The 26,318-nt window shown below is 34.9% G+C and overlaps 1 protein-coding gene across 6 annotated transcripts in view; it reads left to right on the top strand.

Moving 5' to 3' along the window:
- ABHD18 (abhydrolase domain containing 18) overlaps window positions 1-26,068 on the top strand; it is a gene marked incomplete at its 3' end in the record, with an annotated part of 42,822 nt that extends 16,754 nt beyond the window's left edge. For 3 of the 6 annotated variants that reach the window (XM_082611748.1, XM_082611747.1, XM_082611752.1), the window contains 12 exons: window positions 29-137; window positions 774-858; window positions 4,421-4,521; window positions 6,331-6,409; window positions 6,771-6,857; window positions 8,396-8,421; window positions 12,040-12,178; window positions 14,293-14,382; window positions 15,403-15,504; window positions 19,794-20,172; window positions 20,657-20,819; window positions 23,738-26,068. In XM_082611748.1, the coding sequence (XP_082467874.1) occupies window positions 46-137; window positions 774-858; window positions 4,421-4,521; window positions 6,331-6,409; window positions 6,771-6,857; window positions 8,396-8,421; window positions 12,040-12,178; window positions 14,293-14,382; window positions 15,403-15,504; window positions 19,794-20,172; window positions 20,657-20,819; window positions 23,738-23,789 (1,395 nt within the window). In that variant the 5' untranslated portion in view covers window positions 29-45. Of the gene's footprint in view, window positions 1-28; window positions 138-773; window positions 859-4,420; window positions 4,522-6,330; window positions 6,410-6,770; window positions 6,858-8,395; window positions 8,422-12,039; window positions 12,179-14,292; window positions 14,383-15,402; window positions 15,505-19,793; window positions 20,173-20,656; window positions 20,824-23,737 lie in introns of those variants that run through there. The other 3 variants (XM_082611750.1, XM_082611749.1, XM_082611751.1) reach the window with 3 other exon arrangements.
- Window positions 26,069-26,318: the final 250 nt, after the last annotated feature.

Below are 26,318 nucleotides of genomic sequence, written 5' to 3'. Positions count from 1 at the left end.
TAAAGTCATTTAAATTTTTGTTTTATAGATGTTTGTTTGCTACTAATGGGTGTGAGCAAGTTAGATATTCTATATCGAAGACTTCTCCTTACAAAACTTTTTATCAGAGGATGGGGAAGGCCAGAGGATCTCAAAAGGTAAGCATTTTTTCTGAATGCCTCTTCTAAATTTGTTGTTTTAGTAAACATTTGAAACTTCATTTCAGTTATAAAATCCTTTACTATAAATTGATTGGTAAATTAAACATTAACTACTCTATAAGAAAGAAATTATTTCCTTTTCTCTTTTATCTAATTATTACTCTTAAGTTTTAACCCATATAATCATAAATTGAACTGTTTTAAAAGTAATTCAGACTTAAAAATAAAGAGCTCTCAGACATAGATTTTTAACTTTGGTAATTTTTTTATCGATTACAGATTTCAGGGACTAAACTTTCTTGGGTAACTTGAATTTGTAATGACTATAAAACTGTGATATACTGTAGCTCATGGAAGTACTTGAACTTGTGAAAAATAATTTTAGGGATTTGTGCCTTTAATTTTGAGTCTTGAATATGTTAATTACTTTTGGAGCAATGATATTTCTCATGTTTTTTCTGAGACAAAATGTCAAGCTTGAAAAAAACCAAAGCCTAATTTTTTCTTAATTATTAAAATTAAATTTTAACATGGTTTATGAACTGGACTTGCTAATTTTTAATTACTTTTCATCAGTCTCAATATAATGGGAATACTGAAGTTTTTCCTTTTTTCCCCCCCTTCCCATAATAGACTCTTTGAATTCAGAAAGATTATTGGAAATCGAGAAAGATGTCAGAATCTGGTTTCAAGTGATTATCCAATATACATCGATAAGGTATTCAGATGAAAGAAATGCAATTATAGAAATTCAGGTTTTATATAACTGTGTGGCAAGAGTGCGCTGAATGTTGGAGTATAATAACAGTAAACTCTAAAACATGAGTACAATATAGATTTTTCATTTAATATTTTTTAAATGCTATCATGTACCCTAACTGAATGCTTATAATAACTATATGCATGTTTATATGGGAGCATATATTTAATACTTAACTAAATACAAGAAAATATTTAGGGATGGATCTTTTTGAGCCTCATCTTTTACCTTTAGGCTCAAGAGAGTTAAGTTATTCAACATTCAGAAGAATTACAAGTAATACAGGGAAGTGCTCTATTGAGAGAATCAGCACATGAGAAGTTACTAGCAAAACAACTGTTAAATAACATCAGGGAAATGTTATGGGATATAGTTAATTGCTGAGAGAAGGGTAGAAAGAAAATGATATAAAATTAGACAATATGAAAAAATATATTTGAAATAGTTTTGTTTTTAAGCAGCCATGTTTTCCTGTAAAACACTTCTAGGCTTATGTAATTGGATACTTGAAGCGCTGTAGGGGAGGGCCTGCAGCTGGGTAGGCTTCACATCCCTCATGGCCTTCAACCACAGTAACTACTTTCGTTGCTTTTATATATTGGATGTCTTTAGCAGATTTCATTTTTCAAAAGACTTTCACTGCTAAAAACAGGATCTTATAAATTGGAAATCCCTCCTCTATACCACATAGCTGTTCCTTTTGTATCTTCTGGATTTAGAACATTTCTCCCTCAAATTTTGCTAAATATTTCCATTTTCTCTGTTTTTTTCCTATTAAAAAGTCATAGGCTTGAACAAATTTAAAACATACCAAGTAAAGATCAAAACTAATTTATGCCACTTTCCACCTCCTAATTCCATTTTCCTCCCAAGGAGGAATTACTGTTAGGATTTTAGAATGCTTTCTTACAGATATCCTTCCTCTCCCCGACCTTCTCTCTCTTGCTTTCTCACTCTTGGTTTTTAAAGATTGAGATATAATTCAAATACAGAAAAATTAGCCTTTTAAAATGTACAATTCAGTGTTGTTGTTTTTTATTATTACATTCTCAAGATGTGCAACTATCACTATCTAATTCCAGAGCATTTTTATTGCCCCCAAAAGAAACCCTGTACCCATTAGCTGTCACCTCCCACTTCCCCAGCCTCCCACCTGCTGATAATCACTCATCTGTTGTCTCTGTGGATTCACCCATTCTGGACATTTCATATAAATGGAATCATCCAACATGTGGCCTTTTGTTTCTGGCTTATTTCACTTAGCAAATTTTTAAGGTTCATCCATGTTGTCCCATGTACCACTGCTTCATTTTTTTTATGGCTAAATAATATCCCATTGTGTATATGTACAACATTTTGTTTATCCGTTATTCAGTTGATGGGCATTTGAGTTTCTACTTTTTTTTTTTTTTTTTTTTTTTTTGGCTCCATCGGGTCTTAGTTGCGGCACATGGGATCTTCGTTGAGGCATGTGGGATCTTTTGTTGTGGCATGAGGGCTTCTCTCTAGTTGTGGCATGCGGGGGTTTCTCTTCTCTACTTGTGGCATTCAGGCTCCAGGGTGCGTGGGCTCTGTAGTTGTGGCTCCAGAGTGCATGGGCTCTGTCGTTTGAGGCACCCGGGCTTCTCTCTAGTTGAGGTGTGCAAGCTCAGTAGTTGTGGCGCGCAGGCTTAGTTGCCCCGTGGCTTGTGGGATCTTAATTCCCTGACCAGGGATCAAATCTGTGTCCCCTGCATTGGAAGGCGGATTCTTTACCACTGGACCACTAGGGAAGTCCCGAGTTGTTTCTACTTTTTAACTGTTATGAATAATAATGCTATGAATATTCTTGTACTAGTGTTCTTGTGGATATATTTTTTTCAGTTCCCTTGGGTATATATCTAGGAGTGGAATTGCTCAGTCACATGGTAATTGTATGCTTAAATTTTTAACAAACTGTCAACTGTTTTCCAAAGTGCACCATTTTACTTTTCCACAAGCAGTGTATAATGCTTTCAATTTCTCCACGTTCTTACCAATATTTCTACTTGCCCTCGCCTTCCTAGTGGGTGTGAAGTATATTTTATTGTGATTTTGATATGTCTTTCCCTAATGACTGTGATGTTGAGCATCCTTTCATGTACTTATTGGCCATTTGTATATCTTCTTTTGAGAAATATCTGTGAAACCCTTGCCCATTTTTAATTGGGTTATTCCTCTTTTTAGTGTTGAGTTGTAGCTTGCTTAATTTTTAAATCTGTCTTATATATGGCTCTGAAAGTGTTTTTTTCTTACCAAATTGCCATTTATCCCAACACTATTTGTTGAATTATTATTCCCTTTCACATTAGTTTGTGCTGCCTCTTTTGTCAAATAATTCTTCTAAAATGGATAAAAGAAAACTTTAAAACTGTAGGAGGCACAAAGATGACTAAAATGTAAACACTTCCTGGATTAAAAATTTTGTATTATACACGTTAGGTCTCCTTACCATTTTCAAAAAATGCAATGCAATCCCAATTAAAATATTCAGTTTAGAGCTAAGGTCCATAAAAAGATCCTAAAATTATTTGGGGAAGAACTCAAATATATATTTGGGAAGTATAGTCAGATCAGGAATACTAGAAAAGGAAGAGTGGTAAGTAAAATCTATCTCAGTCATATATCAATGGGTATTGTAAGGCACAGTATGATCAGCACAGCCTGACACTGGTTTAGAAATAAAAGATATGCTAATGAGACCTGATAAATGATTGAAAATAATTTTACAAATTATTTTCCAAAAAATAATTTAAAAAAAAAATTTATGGAAACTTACTTCATGATAAAGTAGTATTTTAAGTCATTTGCAAAGAAAATGTGGATTATTTAATGAATGATGTTGAAACAACTGGTTAGTATTTGTGTTTTTTAAAGAGGTTGATATATTTAGCTTCTAAAAATACAGTTTTTTGTTTCTGGTTTGAATGAAAATATGTGATGCTTTACTGCTAATTTAATTTTGACTATTGGCCTGATAAAGATTTTTTTATTTAAAAAATAACTATTTGAGGTGGAAAAAAAAACTTAGGTGTTGAATATTAGGAAATGCCTTTGCTACATATGTAACTATCACATTTCTCCTTATTTAATGTGTTGACATGACTCATTTCATCAATAGGTTACCTGAAAACAAGCCATTCTAACATATATAATGTCAACCCTTATTTGATTGTGGTAAATTATAATTTGTTTGTAAATTGTTTTTATATTTATCTTTATATTGTTGAATTCTTGTAACAAATATTTTATTTTGTTATTGTATGTCATTGTACAAATAAGGTTTACTTATAGTTTGTTTTCCCAAGTAGACTCAAGTAGAGAACGTAGAAGGAAATGAAATGTGTGTAGGAGCCTTTAGAAAGCAGAATGGAGCAAAAGGATACTTAGTAGGCACTAAAAAAAAAGTTACAATTGAATAGAACTTTTTAACAGAAAACATCTATGATAGACCTAGATACCACTGTCATTGTGTATACATCTTGGTTTTGCTTTTTTTTAGATTGAAGAGCAGTCAGACTGTAAGATCCTAGATGGACACTTTGTTTCCCCCATGGCCCACTATGTGCCTGATATCATGCCAGTTGAATCTGTTATTGCAAGGTAAGTATTTTTATTCAGAAAGTTAAAGTAGTAGGTTGTTTACGTTCACTTATACAATTACAATAATATCAATGCCATATTATTTCAAATTATTTATTTTATTTTATTTTTTTTTTCTTTTTGCGGTATGCGGGCCTCTCACTGTTGTGGCCTCTCCCGTTGCGGAGCACAGGCTCCGGACGCGCAGGCCCAGCGGCCATGGCTCACGGGCCCAGCCGCTCCGCGGCATATGGGATCCTCCCAGACCGGGGCACGAACCCGTATCCCCTGCATCGGCAGGCGGACTCTCAACCACTGCGCCACCAGGGAGGCCCCAAATTATTTATTATTAATTGCAATAATTATTTAGCATTTTTCCATTAAATGTGGGGTGGGACGGAATAAAAATACAGAACTTTAGTATACATTTGAACTTAAGTTGTTATCAGCTTAATCTTCAAAATTTCAAGAAGCAGGACAGTGCTGGGAATGCTAAATGAAGCAGAGTTGTTAACGTTGGTAGTTTTGATTATGAAACTGAAAATTAAGAGTTAGTTTTCATGAGCACAAAACAGATATAATCATTAAACCATCCTAAATTTTCTTGTCTATGTTCTATTCAACAATTTATTGACAATAGATAAGTAGTGATATTTTCCCTTGCCCAGGCAAAGTAAGCTCAGAATTCAGGTTTATGTTGCCTGAGAACACAACCGCCTAAGGTCAAACCTTGAGCTGACAGAGTGCAGTGTTCTACTGTGATAATAATTCCAAAATGTCAACTGCTAAGGAAATTGAAAGGAGAAGTAACTCAGTTTGGGAAGATAAAAAAGTTCTGAAGATGGATGGTGGTAGTGATTGCATAACAATGTAAGTGTACTTAATGTCACTGAACTGTACACTTAAAAATGGTAAAAATGGTAAATTTTATGTTATATATATTTTACTACAATGATAAAAAAAGAAGTCATATAGGAAAAAACATTGAATGAGAGGACTAAGATACTACGATAAGAAGATTACAAATAGAGAAGACTATATTTTTTCTGGTGTGGTTTGCTTTTACCTCCAAACATAAAAGTTTTAATAAATCAGATCCTGTTATACACTCCAAGTTGAAAAAAGATAACATGAACTATGTTATTGATATCAACAGCTTGTACAGCCAAGCATTATTCCTGCAAGGAGAAAAAGTGGAACTATCTAAAGAATTGTTTTTCTAGGACTTAATCATATATATTGATGTCTTTAAAAATAAGAAAATTTCATTATGCATATATAAAGTTGTGATATTGAATAAGGTAAAAATGATTGCAATAAATTCTGTTCTTATATTGTAATTGAATTTTTAATACCGTAACACCAAGCAAATTTACAGTATCTTTGTTGCCAGTTGGGCAAACATTAGTTTAATCAGTCAATTACAGTTTTGTTTTGTTTTTCTACCAAAACATATGTTTATTTTTATTACATTCCCATAACCATTATAACAGAATTTTAATGCATTTTAATAAATAAATAAATGATAATGAAAATTCATCAGTGCCTGAAAACTCAGATTTTTTAAACTACTAAATGATCATGATATTTTAAATACACAATTCTACATTGCTAATATCTATTGAAATAGAATTTATAGATGAATAATCATGCCATAAAGCACCTGTACTTTCATCCAACAGGACATGGAAAACAGCAAGTCAATTACAGTTTGAATGTCAAAATTCTGAATGACCTTTTCTCCCAAATAATTTAATTTTGACACTTTTAAGAATTCAAAGTTTGTATTAAAAGGCTTTTAGTTTCACTGATATGTTTTATTTTAAATAGGTTCCAATTTATTGTGCCTAAAGAATGGAACAGCAAATATAGACCTGTATGCATTCATCTTGCTGGAACAGGAGATCATGTAAGACTTTATTATAACATCTTAATCCCTAATTTGTTAAGTTACTCTCCTTAACAGATGTGGTTATTATATTTTTTAATTTAATTTAATTTTAATTTTATATTAGAGTACAGTTGATTTACAATATTGTGTTAGTTTCAGGTGTACAGCAAAGTGAGTCAGTTATACATGTACATATATCCATTCTTTTGTAGATTCTTTTCCCATACAGGTTATTACAGAATATTGAGAGGAGTTCCTGATGCTATACAGCAGGTCCTTGTTGTTTATCTATTTTATATATAGTAGTGTGTATATGTTAATCCCACACTCCTAATATATCTATTATATTCTCTAAGTACATCATCTTTTCTTTCCTCAGCATTACTGGAGACGACGAACACTAATGGCTCGTCCTATGATTAAAGAAGCCCGAATGGCTTCTTTGCTGTTAGAAAACCCTTATTATATCCTTTTGTGATACCTAGAAATCTTTTCTCTTATTTATTTATTTATAGATTTAGTCATCAAAAGGAATGATAGTAACCAGCTTTTCTAAACCAGTTAAATTTAGTCAGTTCAGAAAATGCTTAAGAATTAAGAAGCAAGAATGAAAAGAAGTGAAAAATTGTTTCACACCTTTTTAAAAGGCAATTTAAGGATTTTGCTTCTGTTGTATAATGAAGATAAACTGCTCTTCTGTTTCTTTTGAGATTTATACTGGATTTTAATATTAATAAGTCAAGTGTTTGACTTATTAAGGAAACCCTCATGTTTTAAACACATTTACATTTAAGTATCAGTTGAGGTTTAGAACAGTTCTTAACTTAATTTTCAAGATTATGTCAGACTATTCCCAGAAGAAGAAATGAAACTGATGCACAGATATAAAGAAATGTTCAGCGTTGCTGGTAATAAGAGAAATGTAAAGTTAAAAGAACAGTTACAAAAGATTTAAAAAATAAACCACAGTAGTCATAAGGCTATTGTGAAATGGGCACTCTTGTTACTGATGACTGTGAAAATCAGTTCAACCCTTTGGGAAAGCATTTTTACTATATGCATCAGGAACCTTTAAAAATCTCACATCCCTTGACATTTTGATTCTGGGAAGTTTATTCTAAGGATAAAATATTAAGAAAAGAGAAAATGATAGAAAAGAGGAAAGATATTTAATAGCTTATAACTTATAAAAGTAAAACATTAGAAATAGCTTAAATGTATAACAATAGAAAAATGGTTACGTAAATTGTGGTTCATAGCATTGGAATGTTGTACAGTTAGTTGTGTTATGTTTATTACTTTACCACTGACTACTTGTATGACCTTGAACCTGTTAGTTAACCTCTTAGTACCTCAACTTTTCCTTGGTAAATGGGAATAATTCAGAGTATTAGAATAGTTAATACTGGTAAATAATAAGGATGCAGTAAATTTTAACAGTTATTATTAAAAAGTTTACAGTAATGAATGAAAAGTATTTATAATGCAAAAAGATATAAAACTCTATGGTATGGCATAGGTATGCAAAAAACCTAAAATAGAAAATCCATTATTTTCTATTTGGAAACTGTGCCTAAGGGAAAATTTTGGAAAGAAATACAACAAAATATTAATATGGTTGTCTGTAGATAAAATAGTTTTTCTTCTAACATGATTTTCTGACTTTTCTAGATTTTTTTATAAGTGAAAAAAAGAAACCAATAAACTTCATTTTAAAATTAAGTTGGGGATTACACAACCCTGTTGAATTACTAAAAATATTGAATTGTACACTTTAGATGGGTGAATTGTATGGTATGTGATTATGTCTCAATGAAGCTTTTTTAAAAAAGAAAAATAATTAAGTTGAAAAACCTGAGAACTCCTAAACAGCCTATTTGGAAAATAGTTATTTCAGCATTAAATTGCCTTCAGGTTTAACTATTTTGCTTAAGTTAATGTGTTTCGAGACACAGAGTGTGTTTAATTATTTAAAAACTTTCTCTTTGACCCACATTCTTAAATGGCTGCAGGAAACCCAAGGACCAAATGTAAGTATGTGTTATCTTCATTTTCCAGTCTTTATGCTGAATTTTCAGCCATCTTAAAATTTTTGGTAGCCTAACCATCTTTTCTGAAAAACAGAATTCTGGCCCCCTTGCATTCTTGTGGTACCTGGATCTTTGCACATAATTATTCTACATGGGCGTATAATAAATAACCATTGACAAAATGAATTTTTGTACACTTTGGCAAGGTTTCATATAGGAGCTAATTATGTGAGTATGTCTTTATATGAATTAAATTTTAAAAAATAGATTATAGGGACTTCCCTGGCAGTTCAGTGGTTAAAACTTCACCTTCCAATGCAGGGGGTGTGGGTTCGATCCCTGGTCAAGGAGCTAAGATCCCACATGCCTCACAGCAAAAAACCAAAACAAAACAAAACAAAACATAAAACAGAAGCAATATTGTAACAAATTCAATAAAGACTTAAAAAGATAGATTGTAACTTGGTCACTTTAGTAATAAAATCATATTTTTTATAATTATATAAGAATAGTTCTGGATTCTAAAAATATATATTTAAGTGCTTCTTATAAAGAAATGTACTTACATAAAATCAGTTTCTAAAACAGAAAGTTTCAATTGAATTGGTGTGTATTTAAATTAATCAAAACATGTATTATAAAAATTTTCTAACATTATATTCATAAATCATGTATTTTGTGAAAATAAGCAACATTTAAGATTTCGGTAATACATGAGCCTAGTATTTGAATTCTTTTACATTGCTATTTATTTTATTTTTTGTTGTTGTTGCCTTGTTTCTTTTTTTAAGATTTTAATTTTATTTGAGTATAATTGATTTACAACGTTGTGTTAGTTTCTGCTGTACAGCAAAGTGAGTCAGTTATACAAATACATCTATTCACTATTTTTTAGATTCTTTTCTCACATAGGTTATCACAGAATATTGAGTAGAGTTCCCTGTGCTATACAGTAAGTCCTTGTTGGTTATCTATCTTTTTCTTCTTAATTTAAATTTATTTATTTTTTTATTTTTGGCTGCGTTGGGTCTTTGTTGCTGCACGCAGGCTTTCTCTAGTTGTGGCAAGCGGGGGCTGCTCTTCGTTGCAGTGCACGGGCTTCTCATTGCGGTGGCTTCTCTTGTTGCGGAGCACGGGCTCTAGGCTCACGGGCTCTAGAGTGCAGGCTCAGTAGTTGTGGCACACGGGCCTAGTTGCTCCGTGGCATGTGGGATCTTCCCAGACCAGAGCTCAAACGCGTGTCCCCTGCATTGGCAGGTGGATTCTTAACCTCTGCGCCACCAGGGAAGCCCTGGCAGGCGGATTCTTAACCACTGCACCACCAGGGAAGTCCCGGTTATCTATCTTATGTATAATAGTGTGTGTATGTTCATCCCAAGCTCCTGATTTATCCCTCCCCCGCCACATTTCCCCTTTGGTAACTGTAAGTGTGTTTTTGATATCTGTAAGTCTGTTTCTGTTTTGTAAATAAGTTTATTTGTATCTTCTTTTAAATTAGATTCCACATATGATTGATATCATATGCTATTTGTCTTTCTCGGTATGACTTACTTCACTTAGTTCGATAATCTTGAAGTCCATCCATGTTGCTGCAAATGGCATTATTTCATTTTTATGGCTGAGTAATATTCCATTATATATATATATATATATATATATATATACACCACATCTTCTTTATCCACTCCTCTGTTGATGGACATTTAGGTTGCGTCCATGTCTTAGCTATTGTAAATAGTGCTGCAATGAACATTTGGGTGCATGTATCCTTTCAGATTATGGTTTTCTCTGGATATGCCCAGGAGTGGGATCGCTGGATCATACGGTAGTTATATTTTAAGTTTTTTAAGGAACCTCCATACTGTTCTCCATAGAGGTTGTACCAATTTACATTCCCACCAACAGTATAAGTGGGTTCCCTTTTCTCCACACCCTCTCCAGCATTTATTGTTTGTAGACTTTTTGCTGATGGCCATTCTGACTGGTGTGAGGTGATACCTCACTGTGGATTTGATTTGCATTTTTCTAATTATTAGTGATGTTGAGCATCTTATCATATGCTTTTTGGCCATCTGTATGTCTTCTTTGGAGGAATGTCTATTTAGATCTTTTGCCCATTTTTTGATTGGATTGTTTGTTTTTTTGACACAGAGCTGTAAGAGCTGTTTGTGTATTCTGGAGATTAATCCCTTGTCAGTTGCTTTCTTTGCAAATATTATCTCCCATTCTGTGGGTTGTCTTTTTGTTTTGTTTATGGTTTCCTTTGCTGTGGAAAAGCTTTTGAGTTTAATTAGGTCCCATTTGTTTATTTTTGTTTTTATTTCCATTACTCTAGGAGATGGATAGAAAAAAATATTGCTGCGATTTATGTCAGAGTGTTCTGCCTATGTTTTCCTCCAAGAGTTTTATAGTACCTGGTCTTACATTTAGGTCTTTAATCCATTTTGAGTTTATTTTTGTGTATGGTGTTAGAGAATATTCTAATTTCATTCTTTTACATGTAGCTGTCCAGTTTTTCCAGCACCACTTATTGAAGAGACTGTCTTTTCTCCATTGTATATTCTTGCCTCCCTTGTCATAGATTAAATGACCATAGGTGCATGAGTTTATTTCTGGGCTTTCTATCCTATTCCATTGATCTGTATTTCTGTTTTCGTGCCAGTACCATACTGTTTTGATCAGCTGGAGTCTGCTTCCTCCAGCTCCATTTTTCTTTCTGAAGATTGCTTTAGCTATTCGGGGTCTTTTGTGTTTCCATATAAATTAAAAATTTTTTTGCTCTAGTTCTGTGAAAAATGCCTAGTATTCGGTGAATTATTTTACACTGCTTTAAAAAAATGTGCTTTATGTTCTATTGTAATTATTTTTTTCTTAGAAGGGACAACTATAAATTTGTTTTTCCTTATATCAATAGTGGTAATTTAATGAAAAATTGACAGTATAGAAATATTATTTTCTCATACATATTTTAACAGTTTTCAGTTATATCAAGTAAATAAGACATTCTTTTCTGGACTTTAAAATAGTTTGGTAGTTGAAACTCAATGAAAATTATATGTTGTAGAGCAGACACAGCTTTTTTTTTTTTTTTTTAATTTATTTTTGGCTGCGTTGGGTCTTCCTTGCTGTGCACAGGCTTTCTCTAGTTGCAGCAAGCGGGGGCTACTCTTTCTTGTGGTGTGTGGGCTTCTCATTGTGGTGGCTTCTCTTGTTGTGGAGCACAGGCTCTAGGCACGCAGGCTTCAGCAATTGTGGCTCGCGGGCTCTAGAGCGCAGGCTCAGTAGTTGTGGCGCATGGGCTTAGTTGCTCCGCAGCATGTGGGATCTTCCTGGACCAGGGCTTGAACCCATGTCCCTTGCATTGGCAGGCAGATTCTTAACCACTGTACCACCAGAGAAGTCCTTAGATACAGCTTTTTAAAAAAATAAGTTTTAGGTGATTAATATGCAGAACAATGTTAGCAGCATTCCAATTCCATCCATTTATTCCATTGTTTTACTTAGCTATCTGGTCCTTTAAAGGAAAAACATGTATTCTGTCTGCCTGTTGTAAATTTGCATATATTATAATGTAAATACATAAAATAAATAATTTTCTCTTTTGTTTTGTGAGGCTAGAAGGTCCAGCTTAAAAAACGTGTCTGATCTTTTTGTGATGGGAGGAGCTCTTGTTTTAGAATCTGCAGCTCTCTTGCACTGGCTGGAGAGGGAGGGTTATGGACCTCTAGGAATGACTGGAATATCCATGGGAGGACACGTAAGCATTTTCATTTTAACTGATATTTAATTGTGGTTATGTTTATAAAATCTAGGGAATCAAACAAATTAATGGATTTATGGCACATCCTCCTCTGTGAGCCTCTCATAGTGTACACATGCCAGAGAAAATTGCAGCCTTGAACCATTGCCCAGTCTCCTTACCTGTGGGCTGTGAGCACTGAAAGGGGCTGTACAGTGTGGGAGGTGGGGGGAAGATCTAGGGAATCTATTTATTTAAAAATTCACTTTAGGTGTAGAATTAATTTTAGTTTTGGTGAAAGCAGAAACAGATTCTAAACTTTCATTCCAATTATGAAGTAATGATATTTTTTGTATGATTTATGTAGACACTGATTATACTACTTACTCCACAGCTATATCTCAGGTGTTAGATTTAATATTTTATTAAAAGTTGATTATAAACTTAACTTCAAGTGTCAACTATAAATGCCTTATTTTGCTGTTAAATTGGTGAAGATAGCTAATTTGGAAGACACTTTTCCTTTATCTCTTCTCTCCATCAAGCTGTTTTACCTTTGCTTTCTAGAGTGTACTAAAACGGCCTCCTAATTGGTTTCTCTGTCTAGTCTTCTCACTCCTTAACCTTTTTCTTAAGGCTTTTTCTCCACACTGTTAACTAGAGTGGTCTTCCTAAATCTGATCTCTGCTCTCTCCTGCTTAAAACCTTCCACAGGTTTTGCTATTGAACTGGGCACTAGCTATGCCAGGTGCTGGCACCCATCTAGTGCTCCCTCATTCCCTTTCACCTGGCCGAGTAAGAGCTTGTCCTTCCGCTTCCAGATTAGAGCTTACTTCCTGTGAGAAACTCTTCCAGATTCCCAGCCTTATCCCAGACTATACTTCGTTTCTCAATAACACGTACTTATTTCATTTTACTGTGATTACTTGTCTAGCAGTCTGTTTTCTCTATAAAGCAATTGATTCATTGAGGGCCAGGAACATGCTCTGGTTCATTTTCTGGACATATTAGTCATACAGTACATTAAAATATATTGTGTAAGTCATTTGAATTATAAAATTAAGTGTAAAACCTTACTCAAATTCAAAACAACTACCAAAGAGTGAAACTGATAAAATTAGCTTCAAAAACTCAAATTCAAAACAACTAAAGACAGTGAAACTGAAGAGTGGGAAAGGATTTCTTTTCCTAACTCATAGTGTTTCCATTGTTATGACCTAGGTTGGAGTGTTATAACTGTCAGCTGGACTACTACCTATAAACTGGTTTCCCTACCTCAAATCTCACCCTCTCTAATCAATGTTATAAAATACTATTTAGCTTCATTGAATCACTTGACAATAACACTCCTTTGCTCAGGTCTCTTTATTAATTCCCCATTATCTACAGAACAAAGCGACCTCTAATCTGATCCTGATCAGTCTTTCTAGCCCTACCTATCTCCCCTACCCCATTGGCCACATGTGCCCTACTGACCAGCATAACTGAAGTATATTGCCTGTTTCCCTACCAGACCCTGTGTTTCTCACCATCTTGCCTTTGATTATACTGTCTCCTTTATATGGAAGACCACACCCCATCTTTCATTTCCCCTAAAAGACTCAACCATTTCATGAAGCTTTCTCTGATTCCTCTAGCCAAAAATAACATTTCCCTTCTCTAAACATATTACATCATTTTATATCAGTTTATATCAGTTATAATCTGCTTTGTAGTTCACCAAATTCTTGACATCTTTCAGTCGAAAGCCTGAGATTTTATGGTTGAGATTTTGCTCTATCTGAGCAGGTCACTTACATAATGAGTGTGCTTAGCCTACTGCCCAGGATCTACATCCCAGCATGTTTGCTCTATATTTATCAGTAGAAAGTAGCTTTCTGTGATGGGTCTTAAGGTATTTAAAATTTCCTAATACATTTTATTGCTTTTTTAGGGAGCAGTTATATGTCATTGTTGAGTTTTATGGTTTGGGGAATTTGGAGAGTTTGCTAGACATTCTCATGAGTGTTTAAGAGACTTTGTGTTCATGTCTTGTCTCATCAACTACTATACAAAGTACTTCTTAATATTAAATATTTTTCATTTTAGTGAATGTAAACTTTAAACTGAACCTCTCTGTTATCATGTTACAGATGGCTTCCTTAGCAGTATCCAGCTGGCCTAAGCCCATGCCACTGATTCCATGTCTGTCTTGGTCCACAGCATCTGGGGTCTTCACTACGGTAATTTAATTGCAATTAATGTTTAGATAATTATATATAATTAACGGTAATTGCTTGCAGGGTTCCACAATCACCCCCAGGCTTGCTGATTCACTGGAAGGAATCACAGGACTCAGTATATAGCCGTACTCACAATTAAAACTTATTGCAGCAAAAGGATACACTACAAAATCAATCAAGGGAAAAGGCACACAGGGCAAAGTCCAGAGGAAACCAGGCATAAACTTCCAGTAGAGTCTCTCAGGTTGTGTTTAATTCCCTCAGCAATGAGTTATGACAATATGTGCAAAGTGTTGTCCATCAGTGAAGCTCATTTGAGCCTAGGAGTCCAGGGTTTATATCAGTCGCTTTATATCAGTCGCTTAGGCACCCTCTGCCTAGCATGTACTAAATTCCAGAAGGAAAGCAGGTGTTCCGTAGAAACTACATTGTTTGTATAAGCAGTTTAGGCACAGTGACCCACTTTATCATTTTGGAAGTTTTATATCAGGGTAAAGAACTGTTTACTAGTCAAGTTACCAGACTCTAGTCAAGGGCCAACCTCACAAGCAGGCTTGTTTACAAATAGATTTTTTTTTTTTTTTTTTTTTTAGATGTTGGGGGTAGGAGTTTATTAATTTATTTATTTTTGCTGTGTTGGGTCTTCGTTTCTGTGCAAGGGCTTTCTCTAGCTGTGGCAAGCAGGGGCCACTCTTCATCTCAGTGCGCGGGCCTTTCACTATCGCGGCCTCTCGTTGCGGAGCACAGGCTCCAGACGCGCAGGCTCAGTAGTTGCGGCTCACGGGTCTAGTTGCTCCGCGGCATGTGGGATCCTCCCAGCCCAGGGCTCGAACCCGTGTCCCCTGCATTAGCAGGCAGATTCTCAACCACTGCGCCACCAGGGAAGCCCCAGGCTTGTTTAAAGATAGGAAATCTCAAGTCTGCTTTGTTAAGTTTTTTCTGCACAGTAATAATAATAAAAACTATTGGACAACATGCTTTATACGTGTGATTTGATCTTAATTTAGTTTGTTATTGCAGGGCGTGCTAAGTAAATCGATTAACTGGAGGGAGCTAGAAAAGCAGTATTATACACAGACAGTTTATGAAGAAGAAATTATTCACATGCTTGAATATTGTGGAGTAAGTATTTTTAACTTCTGCAGAACATTGTGGGGGAAATGTTGATCATGTTTAATGATTCAGATTTTTAAAAAGAATTGCAGTTTTGTTTTGTTTTTTTAACAAATATAACTTTTTTGTGTGTGACCGCTCCACGTGACTTGTGAGATTTTAGTTCCCCAGCCAGGGATTGAACCCAGCCCTCAGCAATGAGAGCGCGGAGTCCTAACCACTGGACTGCCAGGGAATTCCCTGAATTGCAGATTTTTAAAAAACAGTACTATTTTTTACTTAATAAAATTCTTCATTTTAAAATAAAATATAGAAAATCATGCAAAGCAAGTGCATAGCTTATTACATTTATTAAATAGCTAACACATTGGAATAGAACTTGACCACCCAGTTCAGAACTTAGCACCCAACCCACAAACCACTTTCACGTGTCCTAATCAGAAGACCTTTCTCCCCCTACTATTTAGTTATCATTATCCTGATTTTTATAGTGATGACTTCCTTCTGTCAAATATGCATCCCTGGACACTTCAGTTCTTTTATTTTATGGGTCTTTTAAGTGTCTTTTATCTATAAGTTCCCTTTCATACTTTTCTTTTCCTTATAATTTACCTATTGAAGAATTTGGGCTATTTATCTGTAGAGTTTCTCACAGTCTAGATTTTTGTTTGCATTCTCATGGTACACTTTAGCATATTCCTCCGTGCTCTCTATTGCCTGCAAATTGGCAACTAGGTCTAGAGGCTTGATTAAACTCAGTTTATCATTCTTTGGTAGGAGTATAGGAAGCAGATAATGTGTGGCTGCTCTTTTTTGTGGTGTAAGCAGCCGTTGATGCTTAATGTCTGTGTCTATTATATTGAGTGTTGCAAAATGCTGATACTCTAATTCTAACCTCTTTTTTCATTTATTAATAGGAATACTTTGATTTAAAAAAAAGCCACTTCCCTTATCAATTATTTGGTTACCTCATAGTTCATTTCATATACCTTAATTTACCAGTTATCAGGGAAATTAGTTGGTTCTCTATTATTCTCCTAAGGTGACCAATCCTTTTCAGAAATGTTTTTTTCTTTTCATGAATTTAAAAATTTTGCACATTCAGTTTAAAGGTTACTGAGAACCTCAAGAAACCTCAGGGAAAAAAAGGAATCTTTCTACTATCAACGAGGACTTTTTATTTGTAATTACATCAAAATAAAACTCACTCTTTTAGGGGACTTCTCTGGCAGTCCAGCGGTTAGGACTCTGCACACCTACTGCAGGGGCACGGGTTTGACCCCTGGTCGGGAAGAAGATCCAGCGTGCTGCGCAGCTTGGTCGGGGAAGGGGGAGAGGGAGGCGGCAGGGTGGGGGGAGGGGGTGGGGGAAGGAGAAGGCGGGGGAGGGGGGAAGGGAGGCAGGGGGGAGGGCGGCTCACTCTTGTAAAATAGGTCTATTTTGCAGAGTCTCAAAGGGCAGTTACTACTTGCCTAAGAACTTTATTACAAAATAACTCTCCCTGTTAGCTAGTTCCTGTGTCCCACTATACATATAATCAGAAAGATACTTATATTTGAGAGCTTATGAGAAAACCTAACATGCATTTTTTAAGGGAGGTTCATAAATTTTGGCTGTCTGAAATGACAGTGTATTCTTCTCCAGACCTTTTTCTCTGAGACTCTTGGTGATTGTATACAAGAGTCCTTTTGTCTTAGTTAGAACTAGTTCACAGTTATGAATATTCAAGAAATATCAAGCCAGCTTCCTTTTTTTTGTTTTAAAAACTGTGTATTCCCAATCAAAAGAAATTAAATTTGTTGATGTACTGCTCTGAATAATTCTAGGATGCTTTGATCTTCCATTTCCCGATGTTACTAAACTTCCTTTCCTTCCTTTTTATATTTCTGTGAGCTGGATAGCTTTAGTGATTTGTTCTGCTAACCAGGTTGTTGTGGTTTGTTTGTTTTCCCTTGCCTTCAACCCATTTTTCGTTCTTTTATTTATTATTATTATTTTTTAGATGTTGGGGGTAGGAGTTTATTAATTAATTAATTAATTTTTGCTGTGTTGGGTCTTCATTTCTGTGCGAGGGCTATCTCTAGTTGTGGCAAGCGGGGGCCACTCTTCATCACAGTGCGTGGGCCTCTCACTGTCGTGGACTCTCCTGTTGCAGAGCACAGGCTCCAGATGCGCAGGCTCAGTAGTTGTGGCTCACGGGCCTAGCCGCTCCGCGGCATGTGGAATCCTCCCAGACCACGGCTCGAACCTGCGTCCCCTGCATTGGCAGGCAGATTCTCAACCACTGCGCCACCAGGGAAGCCCCGTTCTTTTATTTTTTAAATAGGTTGTATGGTCATATAGTTCAAGCATCAAAAAGCATAAAAAGAAATATAGTAAAACAATTCCTACCCTTGTTCCCAGTTTGCCTAGGTCCTATCTCTGTCAACAAATAACCCACTATATTATTTAGTATTTCAAGGACTTTTTCAAACCGAAAGAAATCTCAACTTTTCTCTCTTCCCTTTTCTTATGGACAATACACAAATGTTTCCTTTTTCTTTTTCACTGCTGCATAACAGCCTATTATATGGACGGATGTACCATGATTTATTAACCAGTATCCTGTTGATGGGCATTTATGTTGCTTCTCATCCTTCACTATTAACAAACAGTTCTGCAATGAGTAACATTGTACATACATCAGTTCACAAGTGCAAATTCCTAGAAATGTTGTTGCTGAGTAGAAGGGTATAAGCAGTTGTAATCTTAGATTTTGTCTAATTATAGTTGTGTGAGTTTACACTACCAGCAGGAACATGTGTGTCTGTTTCCCCATAAGTTCACAAATTCAGTGTGTTATCAGACTTACATGGTTTTTTGGTCAACCAGACAGGGAAATTTGGTATAGTTTTTATTTAATTTACTTAAGTAGGGACTTCCCTGGTGGTGCCGTCCAGTAGTTAGGACTCCACGCTTCTACTGCAGGGGGCATGGGTTCAATCCCTGGTCACGGAACTAAGATCCTGCATCCCTCAGCAAAAAAAAAAATTTACTTAAGGATAAGTGAAATTGAACGTGTTTATAAGTTTTTTTTTTTTTGGCTGCATTGGGTCTTCGTTGCTGCACGCGGGCTTTCTCTAGTTGTGGCGAGTGGGGGCTACTCTTTGCTGTGGTGCGTGGGCTTCTCATTGCAGTGGCTTCTCTTTTGGGGAGCTTGGGCTCTAGGTACACGGGCTTCAGTAGTTGTAACACATGGGCTCAGTAGTTGTGGCTCTCCGGCTCTAGAGCACAGTCTCAGTAGTTGTAGCGCACGGGCTTAGTTGCTCTGTGGCATGTGGAGTCTTCCTGGACCAGGGCTCAAACCCGTGTCCCCTGCATTGGCAGGTGGATTCTTAACCACCGCACCACCAGGGACGTCCAACCTTGATAATTTTTAATTTTTCTTAGTTCAGCCTGAGAAAGGGATTTGGGGTGGCTGGTGTATTACTGCCAGGATGCACTCATAAGAATTTTAGAAGTTCTAAGGTTAAAGCAAATCATGGATTTCAAAACTTTGGCAATAAAAATCATGACACAGGTGGGAATTCCCTGGAGGTCCAGTGGTTAGGACTCCGTGCTTCCACTGCTGGGGACCCAGGTTCAATTCCTGGTCAGGGAATTGAGATCCTGCAGGCCAAAACAAAACAAAACACATGTCACAAGCTAAATGATACTCTTTACTATTTAGTAAGAAACATTCAGCAATAAAGTATCATTTATCTTCATTCTCAGTTAAATTTTGACATCTCTTTTCTCTTTTTGTTTTTATTATGGTAAAATATACACAATATAAAATTTACCATTTTAACCATTTTTAAGTGTACAGTTCAGTAGTATTAAGTACATTTACATTGTTGTGCAACCATCACCACCATCCATCTCCAGAATTTTTTCATCTTCCTAAACTGAAACTCTGTACCCATTAAACAAAACTCTATTCACCCCTCTTCCCATCCCCTGGCAGCTACCATTCTACTTTCTGTCTGTATGAATTTGAGAACTCTAGGTACCTCATAAAATTGGAATCATACAATATTGTCCTTTTGTGTCTGGCTTATTCATTTTGCATAATGTCTTCAAAGTTCATCCATGTTGTAGCATGTGTCAGAATTTCATTCCCTTTTAAGACTGAATAATAATCTATTGTATGTATATACTACATTTTGTTTATCCATTTATTCATTGATGGACATTTGTGTTTTCTCTGTTTTAACAAGGTTGTTAAATAAAATCCTATTTTTTATTAAATGACATTTTCTTTTCTTTCATATAATCAGACAGATTCTTTCAAAATGGGACAAGAGTTCCTGAAACACTTCCCTAGCAGTGCAGACAAGCTAACTAACCTTAACCTGGTTTCTAGAACTTTAAATTTAGATATGGCGGACAAAGTTGTGTCCCAAAAAGCTGCTGAGTGCCATAAATCTAGTAAAACATCTATCAGTGCCACATCAGAAGGACTCTTGTTGCAAGATACCTCTAGGATGGGGTGCTTCAATCAAACACTTTCAACCAACAAAAGTAGTTATATGCGTTGTAATCCTCAGTCACACCACCTACTCAGTAAAGAACGAAGAAGAAACACTCTTCAGAAAGAATCTTTAATATTTATGAAAGGAGTTATGGATGAATGTACTCATGTAGCAAATTTCTCAGGTATTAATTTTTATATGAAATTGAGAATATTTGCTGATGATATGTGATAATCATGCTGATGATATGTAAAATATGTGAAATATTTTTAAGGATGCTTTACAAGATAATTTAATATTTTCAAGAATATATTTATTGTTGGCTCCACAATGTGTTTTCTAAGATAAGTTGGTTATGTAAATGTATCATATTTAAATTTTATCCATGAAAATCTAAGACCATTTTATTAGTTCTTTAAAAACATTGGGTTTTGTGTCTTCTTTAGAATATTCATCTCAATTTTGTATTAGAGATGAATATTATAATGTTATGGTATAGTATAGTTGATTTTTTAACTTAATAAGCAAAAGTTTTAGTTCAGCAAATGTTTTACTTACTGCATTGTATGGTGTATTTTATTTTCCAGTATTATTACTAGTATTTATATAAAATTCTTAGAGGTTCTTAAAAGTATATATGTTGCATCTTAAAAAAATCCTGTACCTAGTTCCAGTTGACCCAAGCCTCATCATAGTGGTTCAAGCCAAAGAAGATGCCTATATTCCACGAACAGGAGTTCGAAGTCTACAAGAAATTTGGCCTGGTTGTGAAATCCGATATCTAGAAGGGGGTCATATTAGTGCTTATCTTTTTAAACAAGGACTCTTCAGGTAAGATGATTGGTCTAACAGGTGTCTATTTATTTGTTGTTTGTTTTGGGGACTTTTTTGGCTCAACAAATATAAAGATTGGGTATTTTTATTATACATTTTAGCCCTCTTATTTCCTTCCTGCCTCTCTCAATTCTCCCATTGTGATACTCTTTCCTATCTTGTCTTCTTATTTTCTTTTCCTTCTAGAGAAATAGGAAATAGCATATGATAGGCATGCTTTGTTGTGTGGTTTTACCCTCTTCAAATATTAATAGCCAGGTGTTTTAGGGTGTAAGGAGGAACATTAGGGTTTGCAAAACTCACTTTGGCTCATCGTGAATTTTTCACTCCACTCTAATGTTCTTCTCTCAGAATGACCTGAGTATCTGTGGAATAATCTAGCAATGTTTTTCAGTAGCAGGTGAATATTAAACCCTAAAAGAGAAGTGAAATACTGGTTTTATTGTTAATAACCTTATATGACTCTGGTATTTGCTAAAATTTATAAAGTCTTTTTGCTGTTATTCTAGTTTTTTGATAATGCTGTTTTATTTCTACTTCTATTCAGATTTGATTGTAACAGGTATCATTGGAATATTTATCATTAATGGTTAAATTAGTTCACATAAAGTGCTTAGACTAGTGCCCTGTGCAGTGTTCCAAAACTGCCAGCTGGATAGTGGTATAATAGAAGACTGCGTGTGCTGTATGTTTGACATGTTTTAGTTCTTTTTAACCTAAGAAATAATTCTTTGTATGTTGTTGCTTATGTAGTTCAGTTTATAGATATCACCTTTTTGAGGTACAGTCTAATTCTCCAAGTCTGTAATGTCCTCAGGAATATAGTAACCCTTTCTTTTTATAGTATGATCTTTAAAAAAAATACTCATGTATCAAGCATTTGAGTCCCTGTTAGTTGGTGAGTTAGCAGACTACTTATCCAGTACTCAAGTGACGCTCTGGCACAGCAAAACTAAGACAAAAACAAACGAAAACTGTGAGTACTTAGTGTTGCTAGGGTTGCTCAAGAGTCTAAAGTTCTGTTACACATGTGAATGCAGGGAACGCACATGCTTGTTTTAGTAAATCGTTGTCAAATTTCTTTTACTATTTTATGTATCTACGTGGGAGTGTGGCTGAGAGGCATTAGGAAGAATAGAAGTCAGAAGTAAAAACTCATAAGTGCTAATCTGAAGGCTTCATTTGAAAAAGAGATAAATGTTAGCTAGCAACATGTGCCAGGTACTAGAGCAATTGTTTCATATGTTATTTTTAATATCACCTTTACACAGAAACACAGGAAATTAAAAAGATTAAATAACATGCTCTGGTAGAATAACTGCTAAGCCATTTAGCCTCTCCTACTCCCCACTAGTCACTTCAAAACTAATGAAGTTTAGGGCTTCCCTAGTGCCGCAGTGGTTGAGAGTCCGCCTGCCAATGCAGGGGACGTGGGTTCGTGCCCCGGTCCGGGAAGATCCCACATGCTGTGGAGCGGCTGGGCCCGTGAGCCATGGCTGCTGAGCCTGCACGTCCGGAGCCTGTGTTCCGCAACAGGAGAGGCCACAACAGTGAGAGGTCCACGTACCAGAAAAAAAAAAAAAAAGTTTAGATGACATTGGAGTAGTAGAATTTTACAAATTCAGGATATTCATTCCCCAGATTTAAAAATAAAACAAGCCAATCCTTTATATGCTCTAATAATTTGGGTTAAGTTATTTAGAACTGATTGATAATACAAATGAATAAGACACTATTCAAATGATTTAAAATACATATGTATATCTTTACTAACCCTCCTCATACCATGTACACAAGCCCATATTGTAACCTTAGACCTCATTTTATAGATTTTTGAGCCAAATACACACAAACATTATACAAAGCTTTGTCTTTCCAACAAATTGGAAATCACAGTCTGTAGCAGGTGCCAATTTTAAAGTTAATCTTAATATCTTTTTTTTTTTTTTTTCCGGTATGCGGGCCTCTAACTGTTGCGGCCTCTCCCGTTGCGGAGCACAGGCTCCGGACGCACAGGCTCAGCGGCCATGGCTCACGGGCCCAGCCGCTCCGCGGCATGTGGGATCCTCCCGGACCAGGGCACGAACCCGTGTCCCCTGCATCGGCAGGCGGACTCTCAACCACTGCACCACCAGGGAAGACCAATCTTAATATCTTTTTAAGGATGTGGGGAAATGCTTAGTCAAACAAGTATAACACAGGATTAATATGATCTCAGTTATCATTTAAACTGGGTGAAAATACAGACATAAGCATTAAAAAAAAGCTTGTAGGAAAAGATTAAATGTAGATATCTTAGAGTGATGGGATTATGACTTTTTTCCCTTTTTCTGAATTTTCTACAATGAAAATGTATTTGACAATAGGAAAAAAAATAAGCCTTAAAAATAATATCTTATGAACCTGGGCCAGATCAGTTTGACTCTTCCTTTCCAATTAAAATACTACAATACCTAGTGGTGTTAATGTAGGAAACTAAGGCTTTTAAGTTCAGTTGCTATATCATAATCTATGCAGTAGATTGAATAATATTACATTTAAAAAGTTCTATAGCCAGTTAATTTTCAACAAGTAACAGAATAAAAAGAAACCAGTTCCTTTTCATTTTATCATTTCATATTTTATTCATAAATGTATACATATATAAATTTAAAGGTGCAAAAAAGTGCTTCATAGGAAAAGATGGCATTTATGAACCATCGGCTGGAAGTACATTTGAAGTTTTCCAGTACTGGTGAAGTTACATGGATCCAAACACTCAGCCTCACATACCTGCCTCTTCCACAGCTATTGATATTTGGAGAGGAGGTCAGCTTGCAAGACACAGGTTATTTGGAAATAACTTATAGTAAAAACACTGTCTGTCCCCCTTTTTTGCTAATTACTTGTAGTTTTTCTTTCATATTTAATTTTAGGCGCGCCATCTATGATGCATTTGAACGCTTCCTCCGTAAATACGCTAACTAATGGGATCACATATGTAACCAGTGCAGCCATCATGTTTCTTACGGAAGGAGTTTGATCCTTTGATGATGTGAAGAACAAGCAGACAGCACTATATATCTAACTGCTGTCAATTTAGTCTGGAATTCAGTGTTACAGATCAGTCAACTATAATCTTTAAATACATTTGAATAATTGTAAACCAATATTTGGATGAAATAATGCTGAACTGTTTTGTACTATTTGTGGGAATCCCATAAAATCAATATCTAGTCTGTTGTTACTATTTATGTAAACTTTAAATTTTTAATTATGAATAATTTAATAATTTAAAACAAATGTATTCATAGAAACCCTATTGGTTTTTAAAGAAATGCTAAATCAAACTTAGTTTGTAATATGTCACCCTGTACTGTATATATGCCCTTACATGACATTTCTATTATTGACTTGATTCGAGAAACATGTTTATTTCTTTTATGGATCCACAGTGAATTTATAATCTTATTTTCAACTTTAATTTTCTGCCATGGATACTTATCATGTGTAAAATCAGTTTTAACTTTTAATACTAAAAAATCCTTTTTGCTTCTACTTAAGTACTTTTAATAATTAAATTGAATGTGAGAATGCAGATAGGATGCATAAGACTTGGCTAAACTTTAAAACTTTGCCAAATATTAGGTTAGAAAAAAATGCCAAACATTTTTCCCCTACTTGAAAAGATTCAATTCATGAACACTGAAATAATGAAAGACCTATTGCATTAATTAATAACTGTTTCTTAACGTTTTCTTGTATACAAACTCTGAATTTGCTAAACATCTAACTTTAGGCCAAGTACTTAACAGCTTTGGTTTTTTAATTTCAGAAATTAATGGCCACATATAAAATTGATCTGTCTGTATAAACTTTATTTTACGGAAAAGGTATGATAACTAGTAACTTTTTAAAATGGAATATTATATGGCTACACTTGGTGCTTTCTTTTTATTTTATTTTACTTTTAAACTTTTTTGGCTGCACTGCACGGCCTGTGGGATATTAGTTCCCCGACCAGGGATTGAACCTGGGCCCTCAGCAAGAGTGCAGAGTCCTAACCACTGGACCACCAGGGAATTCCTGGTGCTTTCTTTTTATGTTAAACTTCTCAAGCCAAGAACTAAAATGTTTTTAAAAGTAGAAAATATTTGGGGTTTAGAAAAAATATATTTGAGTTTTATTTTTTTGAAATATGTGGTGTGGTGCCTGTGGGTTATTTTAAAATATGTATTCCTAGTCTAGTAAGGATATTTGAATTATAAGATGCCTTTGTAGCTTTTTAAAGGAGATTTTATTTGTCCCTCTAATGCCTCCATCACCTTAATTTTTAAAAACTATTTTTAAATGATTAATGTGAAGTCACTGATGGCATACAGTGTTGTAAATTCTGTAAAAACTACTTTGACATAACAAACAAACATGGTTACAGCCATTTGAGCTATAGCAATTTTACGTGTTCAGATTAGAACCTTTACTTTTCACTGAAAGTATGAAATCTACTAAAGTTCTCCAACAAAATACCCTTTAAAGATAAAGTAAACCTTGTTGTTAACTGAATTACAAGTATTTTCTTATGTATTTAATGAGGTGATTGCTTTCTGAGCAATGGCTTTAGTGAAACCAGTACTTTATTTTTCACATAAATATTTCCTACTAAGCAATAATGTACTATGGTATGTAACTTTCTATTGGTAAAAGAATGAAATTTCATTTCAGCTTTATTACTCTTAGGCATAACTAATTTCTCCCAAATAAATGTGAAAGAGGTGTTTTTAAAATTTCTTCTCTTATCCAGATGTTCTAAGAATATATCCACACAACTGCCTAAAGGAGTGCTGTCTGCCATTTTGAAGATTGGGTACATAAATTGCTAGAAATTCATTTAGCCCAGAGTTGCAAACTGGCAATCAGTACAGGACAGCTTGTCCCACAGTTGTTTTATTCAGTGTGCATAATATCTCCAAAATTTTTGAATTCGAAAAGTCTTTAGACTGGGTATGCATTCCCCAGTTTGCCATAATCCACCAGACTCCGAGCTCTTGTATTAGACTACTTCACTACTTTGTGTTTCCCACTTAGCCCTGAAGACGTCTGAGCCTGACACCCCGACTTAGATCTGTGGTTAAAAAACGTTTCTGAATTTCATGATTTGATAATGTTGTAAGTACTATTAAATCATTTTAGCATATGCATTTTAGATTGTTTCTTATGAATGTAAATTTTAAGGTGGTGCTTTCTTTTATAAAGATTATTGAATTATTGACTCTAACTGAAATTTTTAAAATCATTTCCAAATATTTTTTACTTCACAATAAAAGTCTTAAAAATTAATCACTTGTTATGTTCAAGAGGTATTATTCTAAACGCAGAAAACCCATGTAACATTTGATTAATATAGCCAAACTTGAACTAAATGTTTGTTCCTTCTTAGTAATATTATGACCCAAACAACATAAGACAAATATAAGCAAAGGAGTCTCTAGCAAAACAGTATTCAGTATCTACAACAAG

The sequence above is a fragment of the Mesoplodon mirus genome (genome assembly GCF_964341445.2).
Source record: "Mesoplodon mirus genome assembly, chromosome: 2".
Lineage (NCBI taxonomy): Eukaryota > Metazoa > Chordata > Mammalia > Artiodactyla > Ziphiidae > Mesoplodon > Mesoplodon mirus.
The sequence above is the reverse complement of the archived record's forward strand: the minus strand, read 5'-3'. Positions and strand labels throughout refer to the sequence as shown.